This window comes from Artemia sp. Qi Xiang Cuo, chromosome 1, assembly GCF_049724085.1.
Source record: "Artemia sp. Qi Xiang Cuo chromosome 1, ASM4972408v1, whole genome shotgun sequence".
Classification (NCBI taxonomy): domain Eukaryota; kingdom Metazoa; phylum Arthropoda; class Branchiopoda; order Anostraca; family Artemiidae; genus Artemia; species Artemia sp. Qi Xiang Cuo.
The window spans coordinates 105,908,707-105,921,789 of record NC_142794.1 but is presented as its reverse complement, the minus strand read 5'-3'; the positions used below and the strand labels follow the sequence as shown (position 1 = coordinate 105,921,789).

Sequence of the window (13,083 nt, the reverse complement as noted above, 5' to 3'; positions counted from 1 at the left end):
AGCCTAAATTTTGTGAAATATGTAGTCTACTTAATCTGAATTTTGGATAAGCTAATCGTAATATTAATCCCAAATTTGTCATAAGCTAAATATGAAAAAAAATATATATTTGTTGGTGAATATCAAACACTTGGGCACATGCACGACAGCAGGGGTTGGTTTGACAGAGGGAAATGCACCCCCCTCCCCCTAATGAAATATGAGCAAACATTAAAAAATGTATAAAAATAGGAAAACGAGACATAATTTCATTCAAACCAAGGTAAACAAAAACTTCTGGTAACGCTCGCCCCCCCCCCCCATCCTCTTTCAATTTTCTGTTGGCGCTCATGACTTAAGATTGTCAAACTGCATTCTTCAAGATTTTAACAACTAACATTTCTTCATCCCTAAATGATAATGAATCAAAAGAGGTCGGATGTATATATGTGTGCGAGGTGAGGGGAGAGGAAGGGACATAGGCCCCTGAAATAGTCACTTGAAATACATTTAATTGGATGCCTATTTTTCAATATTAGCCATAAATTTTTATATCAGCTGACTCAGATATCCTCAAAACCAATTTTGGTGGAAATCTAACACCATTAGTGAAATGTGCATTAATTGAATTTTGATTAAAGATAGACCTGCTTTGTCCTTGGTGATTGAGATTTAATCCCTTTGGATCATTCCTTAAATATTCACTAAACGAAACTTTCGACCAATCCGAAAGATTATGACTCAAAAGAGGTACAGATTTATGCACAATTTGGAGATAGCTCATTTTTTTAACTGCATTCTAATTCACACGTTTGCTAAATATTTCAGGATTTGCTAGAATTTTCAAAGCAGCAGCACACAAAATACACTCAGCTCCGACATAAAAAAATCAAATCATCCACATTTTTCTGCTTTTCTTCAGAGGATGTTTCTGGGGATGCGTGGGGGGAATTGTTTATCTTCACAAAAAACCTTACAGAGGATTCCCCACCCTTTGTATATAGACAATTGTTCCTATTTTTGTTTTCTTGGTAATTCAAGGCATATTTGAAATTATGTAGTAGAGTACAATATAAAACACAACTAATTTGTAAGAAATGGTTGAGATATTGCAGCAATGCCATTTAAAATAATTATGGTCCAGCAGCATTTACACAAAAGCCTCCATTCTCGATTCATAAGTAAGCTACTTAGAAATGAGTATCTTGTCTTTAATTGATTTAAACAAAATAAGTTTCATATTCAATTATTTACAATGGGGCTTAACACAAAACAAAATAATTATATGAAGTCTCCCAAGAAAGAAAAACTTGCAAACGCATTCTTTTTTAATTAACAAAGTCGTACCAAGAGTTAAACCTTTTTTTCAGTGTCAGGTCTATCAGAAATCTCAACTTTAAAGATATTACTCCACAAGAATCAAGCTATACATAGGTGAGACATAAAGTTCTTTTGAGGTATCCCACTCCCTATACCATCTCTTAAGATAAGACACGCGCCCACCATTTTCTATACTTCAAGATATAGCATGACAATAAGAAAGAATGGCCATTTTTGCGATTTCAACTCCCCTCTCTCCCCCATCAATATACGTTTGATTGTTTCTTTCAAAATTTGGAATCTGCATTAACTTACATCATAGGGTTAAACTTAATTTGGAGAGAAGTGATTCCATTCTTATTTTCCATAAGGCGTATATAGGTGCAATAGGTTGCAAGTTATTAACTTACACTACTGCTTACATTTAAAGAACTCGCCAAGTAGCAACACTATAGCTTACACATCTAGTGGTGGACAATCATACTGTATTCAAAGAAAGGGTTTGTTTAGCTTTTTTCTATTTTGTATGCAACTGCTATCTATTACAGACACCATATCTATCTATTATATATACATCTCTTGATACCACGGTTAGCATCCTAAACAGCAAACGATAATCAGATAATAACTAGCTCCAAAACTGCACTTCTCTCCTAATCTCCAACACAAATTGAAAACAAAAGATTCGCAATGGACAATACATATCTTCAACGGACAGTATGACAGCGATTTGGCAACCCACATCCCTGCATTTTGTGGAAACATAGCAGACTTAACACAGCCTTTACAGTTATTTAGCCTTTAAAAAAGTCTTCTGGTTAGTAGGGGGACAAAAATCTTACTTTCTAACAATCTTGGAGGTAAAAACATCCGTTAGGTTAATAGTTTACTCCTTTTAGTCGTCAGTAATTTTTTGGGAAACAGAAGTAAATATTTTCATATTTCATCCTAATGCAACAATCCATATTTCATACCAATAAAATTCTATACGCAAAATTTGATATTGATACCAAGCCTACCACTATTGCAACCAGCAAGCAACTAGTGCTTTTTGTAAATGATGAAAGCCATTAAATTGGTAAGTACTAATTGGTAATTACCTTTACATTGGTAAGTGCTATTGTTTAATAATTTATCTTCAAAGATTTGATCCCATAATTAGGCAACTTTCCATAAAAGTGTCCCTAAAGTCTAATTTTCCTTATTCAAAAAGTGTCTTAGTTTTCTAATCCATTTTTTTGGAAGTGGAGTTCTTTAAAGTAGCATACTTGGGTTTATTTATATTAATGATACTTCAAGGTGTATTTCAAATTTGACGCCAGTGTATGCAGGAACCTCCAAGATTATAGGCTATGCTAGAACAACTGACAGCCGCTCTGCAGAGCGGTTTCATTCTGCATCTGGAGCTTGAAATCAAGTATTTCAAAAGGCAAGCTTCTGCATTTGGGAAGAAATAACTCTATGAATAATTATGCTACGACTGGTAAAAAATTGTCTAATCTATAACAGAGAGAAATAAGCAGAAGAATACATAACAGCTGCAGAGAAGGACTTGGGTGATACAGCTGAACATACTGAAAATTCGGTCCCCAGAAAAAACCTAGATGTAATATAATATATCCAGCCATCACCCAGTAGCCCTATCCAAGTTGCATAAATCCATTGTCAAGCCTAAACTTAAAAAGGTTTTATTTTAGCTCAAGAAGAACACGGAGGCCCCAGAAAATGTTCAACATTGTACTACCTTACTTATCCACAGTCTTAGACATATGCCATACCCTGAGAAACTATCAGCACTTAAAACATCCAGACTCAGTGTACAGGCATGGGCAGGTTGATATTATTAATGCATATAAACTAAAAAATGGACTGTATAACCCACCTTGCTCTTTCGAGCTGAATAGCAAGGAATACACTAACTCAGACCTCGAGCCTTACGCCAGTGCAAGAGCCTAAAATATTTTATTGAGTCAAGACTGCTACTTGTGGAATGGCCTTTCAAAGAATGTTATCATTGCACCGTCTGTTCAAATATTCAAGAAGATTTAGAAAAGGAGTGGTACAAAAACAAAGGAAATTCAAGTGGAAAACTCCTGTGTCATCCACTGTAATGTGAAATAACCCAACAAGTCAAATAAAACAAATCAGAAGTTCCAGTTTTTACTAAACAGTCATCAATCTATGTCATCAACATTAATCCAACAAGGCAAACAAAACACATAAGAAGTTCCAGTTGTTTTTTTTTATGGTTGCCAACATAACTCGTCAACCATCAGCACAAGTCATCAATATCAATTGAATGGTTAAAAAAAAAGCCACAACCAGAGGTATCACTAGCCAAAATATATTTTTGTTTTTTTTTTGGGGGGGGGGAGCAATAAATTTTCCTCACCGATTGGTCTTTTTAACCCAGTGATTTGTGTGATATTGCTGATAAAATTATATCACTTTTTTTTTACAGACCAAAACTGATCTTCTTTCATTGGTTTATGTCATTTATTTTTATCTTCCTATTTACGTAATGAAAACCGACCGGTTGAAAATATTGGGTGAGGGGGCGTCCCTTTCCTCCCTCATAAGTGACGTCCCTTGCCACAAGAACAAATCAGAAGTTGGAATTTTATATGTAGTGATCTGCCTGACCCATTACTCCAACAAGTGAAAAAGGCTACTAGACCAAGTGAGAAATCAAATTTTTATATGCAGTCAGCAACATGGGAAATTCACAGGATCAGCACAATGTAGGAGAAGGAGTGGTAGATTTGCTGTTCCAAAATCTAGGGTGAAATCCCCCCCCTACCATTTTTTATTTGACACTCTTGCACAGAATGACACTGTTCTTAACCACTTCAAGATATGATTTTGGGTAAATTTGTTGATTATAAACTAACTTTAAAGCATAACTTTATTTTCGTAATTTGTTGGATAAATTTTTTTCTAACACTGCTTAAAAACATTTGCTTCATTATGTTTAGGCTTACCAATCAAATACCCTATAAGAGAAATTTTCTGAAGCAATTTATTTTTGACTGGTAGCTCTGAATTTATAGAAATAATAGAAGCCATATGCCAAAGTATGAGCAAAGAAACTAATTTTTTCCACTTACTATAATAAAATATAACCAAATCAGAAAAGAAAAAAACTGTTGAATGAAGATGGATAATTTTGAGGTCAGCACCTAATCATTTGTCTAAAAAACCAATGGAATTTAACCTTTTATGGGGGGAGGGGGGGGGAATCAAGACATATTGAAGATCAAAAACAATGCCCTAACATTTTTGAGAACAAAAAAAAGGTTATTGAGACATCTAAACACAATACATAAAGGACGCACTCAACACTTCTTTTTTTTCAACATAAAATAATTAAAGCATACAAAATCAACGTTTTTGAAAAAAAACTATTTGCTTGGTTGAAATTTATATGGAAAGAAAAAAAAAGAAAAAATTATCCATTAGACAAGAAAAGAGATGTGGGAGATAATCCCAAATATGTTACAGCAAGAATATTTTAAATCCAGGTTTGCTCTTAAAGTACACAGAGAGATAAAAAGAAACATCACAGAAATCTTTAACAAGAACTGAACAATGTTGAAGTGTTTAAGAAACTCTTTCAATGGGTTTAAAGAAAGGGTCTAGCCCCCCCCCCACACACACACATGAAAAATTTAGCAGCCAAAGAGAAAGTACAAAAAGATACCTCAAAATGTCAATCAGATGTCCTAAAGGGTAACAAAAGGACCAGATATCAAAACCGGTTTTAGAACTAAGACTGGTTGGTCTCCAATCACTTTCAACTTGCAAAAAAGGACCATACTCTCAATTTTTTATCAAATGGACATCCTCCGAAGTTTAAGAAATGGACAGTTCCCCTCCTACACAGAAAAAATACAGCAAAGACCAGAAATATCCCCAGAAATCAAGATGGATTAAATATCAATTTCAACTTCCCACTCCCTCCCCTGCCCCTTCCTAAGAACTAATTCTGTATTTACCTGAAGGCTCAATGAGGGGTGGAAATGTTTGCCCAACTTGTAAAAAACGTAATGGAAATCCCTCCAAACAAAAGTCCTAGATACGGCCCTTGCAGTGGCTTTGTTTGGGAGGGGCAGTTGCCCCCCCCCCAAATACTTTGGAGAAAAAAAAACTATATATCCAATACCCTTGAATCTCAGGATCTTAACCCATTTCCCCCCCCCCAATAAAAATGCTGGAGCTACGCCCCTGGGTCCTTGGGATCATATATATCAATTTCTACCTCCACCCTCCCCTCATCTCTCCATTTGAACTAATTCTGTATTTATCCAAGTTAAATAAAACTTACAGTAAGTTTCCCCCAGGGATGATTGTATAAGATCAGGATGGGGCTCATTCAAACAAAAATTAAAAGTCAAGAGCCTTTTTAAGTGATCAAAGGGATTGGAGGCCAATTAGCCCCCTTCTCCCAAAGACATCAGAATAAAATTCTAAGATAGCCATTTAATTCATCATAATTGATAGGCCCAAGAAATGTGCCTCTGTGACACTCCAACCCTAGACCCCCCCCAACCCTACAAAAAGGGCTTTAAGTTTTGCAATTTATCCATTGCTTACAGATAGTATTTGTTATTGGGAAACATGCTGACATTTTTTTAGAGACTTAGTTTTTTTTATAAGTTAAAATTGATTGGAGACCAACAAGCCCCTGTCCTAAAACAGTTTTTGATATCTGGTCCTTTTGTTACCCCTTAGGACATCTGATCAATATTTTAAAGTCCCTACTTTGTGCTCTCTCTTTGGCTGCTCAATTTTGCGCATCCGTAATTTTCTAGGGTGGGGATTTCCGCGAGGGTATACACCGGCTCCCTTAAAGAAAACCCGTGAAACCACTTAAGCGGGCATTTTCTTTGGATTAGGCAATTAAATATTTTAAAATAAAACTTGGGGTAGTGTTTTTACTTCCTTCCACTTTTGAACATTCTGACATTAAAACGCATTTTGGAAACCATTTAGTGGGTCATGTGTAAATTACTTACAGAGGAATTGTTTTACTTTCTGTATGCTTAGTTTATAATCATTAAGTGTACAATACACCTTGTTTTTTAAAATTTTAAATAAATTACTACTGGTAATCTAAATTTGGTGTAAACAAATTTGACGTTCATGTTGTTAATATGATTAAAGGTTCAATATCGACCTTTTCTACTTACTACAGGCATCAAAATAACTGAATAAAATTTAAAGAGGTTCTTTGAGGAGATTTCAAAACCAAAAAATTAGTTTGAGCAAAGGATGTATGAACTATACTAAAAATTACATTCTTACAAAGTGACATGAGAAGTAAAGGCTTTGGCTGAATTGCTGTTCACACAGTTCACCTTCTTCAGTCTTTTGACAAACTTGCTTCTGGCAGAATGAAATGAATCTGGCAAAAAGTTTGTGATTTAGCAACACTTTAGCACTGTTTCCAACACTTTCTAGAAAGGATATTGTCATTCTTCTTTGGTCTGTATAGCACCAACATCCCAAAAAATCCATAATAAACTTCAAGCTACAGGTATTTTCAGCAGAACTCATTCCCTCCAAAGGAATGGTAGTGGAGCAGATCTGAGTACATATGACCCAAATAATTTAAAGATATATTACCATCAACAATCATAATACAGCAATGGATGGTAAAGTTGAAAAGGGATCTACAAAAATTACTACAACAGTGAACAATCCTTTTAGTTCAATAGCACATTGGGTGGCCCACAAGAAAATTCTAGGTAAGTTTTTTGAGGACTTTCTACTCGATTTTTGGACTTACCATAAAATTACCAACACTTGTGGTCCAATACCAAGACGGAATTTCTAGAACATTGTAACCAAAATACCTCATCTACCTGGACCAATCCACCTGGAATCAATCTACCTGGAAGTAACATTGTAACCAATCTACCTTGAGGAAAAAAGCAGAGGATATTGAAGGAAAAGGTAATAAAGCATTCACTGAAGTCCAATCAGCAAGCAAAAACAAAAAGAGAAAAAAAACATGTATCAGCAATTCAGAGAAAATATATGCTTCTGTAAAGCCAGGCCAGATAAAAAGACAAGGATCACTAAAACAATGAGTTTTCTTGAAGGTGAAGAGCAAACTTCTAGGTGCAACAAAATTATATATGTGAAGTTTGGGGAGCCCTATGTTGTATATTCTGACATATCAAAAGGTGGCCTGAGATATATATACATTGCCCTACAAGCTTTCAAAAAGATAAAGCATTTTCAGAAATTTACTTTATACTTCAGCATTACATGCAGTATTTTCAATGATAAAAAAGATAACACAATACAACAGAAGATCAAATGATTTTTGTTGGTTTGCAGAAGATTCTAGGATACAAGAGAATCTCAAAAAGCAGAAATACAAGCCAATTTGTTTTCCTGTGATTGCCATAAGATAATTTCTCACGTGATTTATATATGAAAGAATACATTTGTTTTAAATAAAGAATAATGAATTCTAAAGTATACAAGAGGGTATTTCTAGCAGGCACTAAAACTGGCATAAAGTACAACCCTGGCAAAACCATGTCATGTAATGGAGTCACTTCACACTACAAGAAATGCAGGGTAAGTTTCTTAACACCATATTAAAAACATTTGGACAGTACAATATGACTATTGTACAGAAGTGCTAGGCATAGACTATTGCTACCCTGACATGGTATGGTGCAGCAAAACCACCCTGACTCAGGGGTAAGCTTAAAGTACTATACCTTTTCAGTTTCAAGTGTATGAAAGGCCAAGTTGCAATTTCAGGTTATGAAATAATATCTTGGGCCAAGGGAGAAAAAACAAAATTTGGTATGAATATTGTTGGATATGTACGTCAATAAGGGCAGAATTTAATTTTCTCTGAGTCTTAAAAAGATTGAGAAATATCATATCAAAGAAGCATAAAGAAGAGCTAAGGTGGCGAATTTATTGAGTGTCTCTCTAGTAGACTTTGTTATTACCATTTTTTTTCTGTGAATCTTGAAAAGAAAAGTTGAAATCTTGACAAATGTTGTCCAGAATGACATTTTGGCAAAAATTGTCCCTAAACAAAAAGAGATAAATATCATTTACAAGGAAGCTCCATGTGTGATTCTCAAAGCAATTTGAGATTCCATGCAGACTGATTCAGAATGGTATTTCTTGTTTCCTACCAAACCAATTTCTGTAAATCCAAATCCAGTACCATTTTGTTTAAAACAATGATTCAAAATTGTAAGTAAAATCCAATAAATAGTCTAGAACATCATCTTAAACACAAATAAATAGGAAAATAGAAGTAAAATTTAAAACCCAGCATCTTCTAGAAGTGCAACAATGAGAAATGGATACCCACAAGATATATTTAGGGTGAATTGAAACAATCCAAATTTCATTATTAATTTCATTAAAATTTTCAAATTTCATAAATTTCAAAGTCATTACTTTCTTTATAAAAAAGAAATTGAATTCCAATTTAGACTATGGCTTGTTACTTTTAATTCCAAAATTGAAATAGAATTCAAACATTACATTAGATATAGCTATATTTTTTTCTAGAATGGACTCCTTCACCCCACCCTTATCTGATGATGCTACTACAAAGAATGTAAAATTCAAGTTAGTTTGCTACAGTTGCAGTGTTCCTCCAGTTGAAGAGCTTCAAAGGATACAAATCTTTGTCTTTTCTACATAAATCTGAATAAATCTTGTCATAGGTGACTCCAAAATCATAAACATTTGGCTTGTCAATTGCAGGTCCAGGAATCTTCACACGGTCTCCACTTCCGTATGATTTGACACTAAAACCCTTCTTACTGCAAAAAAAAAATGCTTTAATATACTAAGCAAAGCTTACGCATGTCTGTTTAAAACATTGCTAGTAATTTATATTACAAATCTCATATGGCACTAAATTGTTCTGATAAAATTTATGAGTCCTAAAAGTTATCTTCTAACCTAGGAGTTGCTGCATTTTTATTAGAATTTTATGAACAGGAATGTAACTTGAAAAAAAAAAATTTCAAGACCAAACTGGCTAAATATAAATGTCAGAATAACACCTAGTGAAGGACATTATCCAAATCCAATTATCAGTGACCACAGCAAAATAATCAGTTTTTTTTTTGCAAGAATCCATGTCATCTACAATTAATCAGTTTTAAAACTGATAAATATGCAGATTCCCTGAAATAAATCTATCTAAAGTGTGCATCTTGAATCTGCTATTCCAGAAATATGTATGATTTTTTGCAACAGCGGAAATAAATTCCAAAATCAATCAAAAGGTAAATAAACATTCATTATACAAGTCTTTAAAGCTTGATTTAATTACTTGTGACTGAGAATATTCTAATCTCTGATTGAACAGAAAATCAAGAAAAAATAGGACAACACAGGAATTGCTTCTTACTGCTATATCTCTTTAAAAAACTGGAATCCCTGTTATTTTTACTTTTCACCTCAAGGAATAAAAAGAACTATAAAGAGCTGGTGATATTGGAATGCATCTAGTTTAAGGAGAGTCAATGCTCTTTAGGAATTACTGTTTTTAGCCTTGTATTCCATCAAACCCATACCAAGCTACCCAAAAATAATTGGAATAAAAATTTTCATATGGCTTATTATTATACCTTCGAAGATTTACAATAATGGCACAATTTGCATCCTAACTGTTTAAACAAATAAAAAATAATTTAGCACCTACTTTAGACAATAGAACAAGACAAATTTTGCTATTAAAATAAATTTGTGGGTCAGGGGGGTAAATTGCTATGGGGCTGGGGGGGCAGTTGCCCCCCCAGACCTGATTTTGCCCCCCCCCCAGATTTTTTTAGATTATACCCTTATTTATCCTTCATCCGAATAAAAAATACAAATTTTATCGAATACAAAATCTAATACAAAATGATGCGTAACCCTGAGCCTCGTGTTTTCTCTAGTATTGTCAAGTAAAGATAGTAACCCGGAGCCTCGTGTTTTCTCTAGCATTGTCAAGTAAAGATAGTATTGAATGAATTCATTTGTTGAATAAGAGTCTGCAATGAGTCAGAGAAAAATAATCGATATTTTTAAACCTAGTCAACCAGCTAAAAAAGATAAGTGGGTGGATAGTGTAGCAGCAACCAAGGCAGCAACAGAAGCTGGCCCAAATGAGGTGTGTAATTTTGCCATTTATGGTTTGACTAATATAAACTTATAGCCTTTGCTTCATGCAATAAATTCCATGCAAACTAAAGTTTAGCCTACAGAAGTAAGATCTTAATTTTGTGCTGCAACTTTGGATTAATGTATAAATCGCAAATTTTGCGGGGAAAATCATATAACCGCGCAGATAACAAACCATCATAGACAACGCGGGGGCATAAACGGAGGGGGGGGGGCAGGCTAGGACGTCAGAGATGACTACAGGGACTACAGCCTGATTTAGCAGGCATAATTTATGGCAAAGAGTTTTGGAAGGGCTTAAGAGAATGAAAGGGCATTAAATGCTTTCCTAAGGCCCAGCCATTTTTGCTAGGCAGCCGCTCACCATTATTTATACCTCTTGTTATATTCTCACCCTAGAAACTGGGTATGGCGCAAAAAGGGAATGAAAAAGAGCTAAAATACATTTGAATTGACAGTTTTAGTATAAATAAAAATTGCTGCTTTGTGACAAAATTCTACTTTTTAAAGTTAAATTGGCTGTTATTGCGAGGTATTCACTTCACGTCAGCATGCTTCATCCAAAGCTAGATAAGTACGATAATTTTGTTGTATTGAGTTGCTAAGTTTCTTATTCGGATTATGTTATTGTTTAATTTACGAAATTCATAAAAACTGGCATAAAAACTTACTTTCAGTACATTCCTAGCCACTCTGGCATAAGTGGTAATCATCAGGTTGATGAAATAGCAAAAAATGCTATAAATATTGACCAGCCAAGTGGGAGACCAATCCCAATTAGAGATATTTACCGATGGAGGCTATCAGATATTAATTTTAATAAGATTAATCCTATCCTTTCCCCCTTTCCCAATAAGTATCTTTCTAAAATTTATCATAGAAGTTGTTCTGGAACAAATGGACTAAATTTCCTTGCATTCTCATATAAGCTTTCTAATTCAAGTGGCTCAATTCCCCTGTCCCCTCTTTGCAGGCATTGTAATATGAATAATGAAACAATTGACCATTGCCTATTTGAATGTAATATGCTGACGTCTGCACAACATACCTTGCTTTGTAAACTGTTAAAATACTTCAAAGACCACAAAATCCCACTATCAGCCAAGAGCCTAGCCAACTATACCTGCACACAGAGTATAGAAATCGACATCTATCATCTTATATTTGAACTCCTAGAGTCAAAAGATCTGCTGAAAGATATCTGAATATATCTAATAAATATGAGGCAATCAAGCCAGTAGCTCTGTAGCCCACAGAGTGAAGCAAAAGGAAAAGGGCTAAATAGTTTTACTGAAAAGCCCGCCTGCTGTTAAATAGAAGAAGAAGAAATTCTACTTGTAGTTAAACTGCCAAAAAACGATATATATGTTTTAACCCTTTTAAATTTCAGTTGACTAGCTGAGACTATTTTACCAAATTCTAAAAACTGAGAATTTGAGCATTTGGAGGCGCTTAAACATGCAGAAGATGCTAGAGCATATTAAATGATCAGTCAAAAGATATTTGTATGCTATTGTCAATTTTGGCAGAAATAAAGCTATTATTATAAATGAGAGAAAAAGCACCCTATTTAATAGACCACTAATAACTTTAATAGACCTATTTAATATTAATCATGAAATAACAAAAACGAAAACTATTAAGGGCAAAATGCCAATACGTAACACTAAACGATAGCAGAAAAGCTAATTAGAAGCTAGGAGCAGGGGTGTCACTCTTGCTTTTTTTTGGGGGGGGGGGGGTGAGCACAACAAGTTTTCCAACAAAACCAAAACTGTACCAACAGAAAAAAGGTTTAGAGTGGCAAAAGTTTCAGTATAAATGGAAGTAAATGGCTTGAAAACAGTATTTTTTGCTGCAGAGCATTGGAAATTCTAGAAATATTTCACTAAGAAAGTCTATTATTCCTTATGTCTCCTAGACACCTTTTCAAGGGAACAACTCTTCTTTAATAGAATAGTCTATTAAAGAAGACTCCATTTACTGCTTTTGCTGTTAGCACAACAAGAAATCATGGAAATACTTCTGGTAATGTAGTGTTTGTTGACACAGGAATGAATAACTGGAAAAAGCCATTCAAAAGGATTGAAAAACACAAGGCTTCAGAAGCTCATAACAAAGCAAATCACAGCTGGACCAAATATAAAGCAATTGAGTGTGGCACATCTGAGTCAATAGCTACAACTCTCTATTCAAATTGGAAGGAAGCCTTAGCGGAAAATTGCCTGCATATAGTCACACTTGCAAAAGTGGCATGTGCCCTAGCACGCCCAGGGCTCCCATTTTGAGGTCATGATGAACACGACAACTCACACAATTGAGGTAATTTTATAGAAATACTAGAAATGATGACAGAGGGAAACCCAGATCTTCAGCAAAAACTAAAACGTTGGTAAGGAAGCTATTTGAGTCCCGACTACCAAAATAGTCTTATAAGCATACTGGCTGACCTCTTGCAAGAACAAACAAGATGCTCCATTAAGAAATATTGGGCAATCTGCACAGATGAAACGAAAGATCTGTCGAAAAAAGAGCAGCTTGGTTTAATTATTTGGTTTATTGATAGTATTGCTATCATCCGCAAGGAGACATTTGGAAGTACACATCTTGAACAATTAGATG

General features: G+C 34.6%; 1 protein-coding gene across 1 annotated transcript in view; it reads right to left on the bottom strand.

The window, feature by feature from the left end:
• Ssu72 (Ssu72 CTD phosphatase) overlaps positions 1-13,083 on the bottom strand; it is a 62,122-nt gene that overhangs the window by 34,277 nt on the left and 14,762 nt on the right. Inside the window, exon 2 of the mRNA XM_089088464.1 lies at positions 8,967-9,110. Coding sequence (XP_088944590.1) covers positions 8,967-9,110 — 144 coding nt within the window. The remainder of the gene's footprint in view (positions 1-8,966; positions 9,111-13,083) is intronic.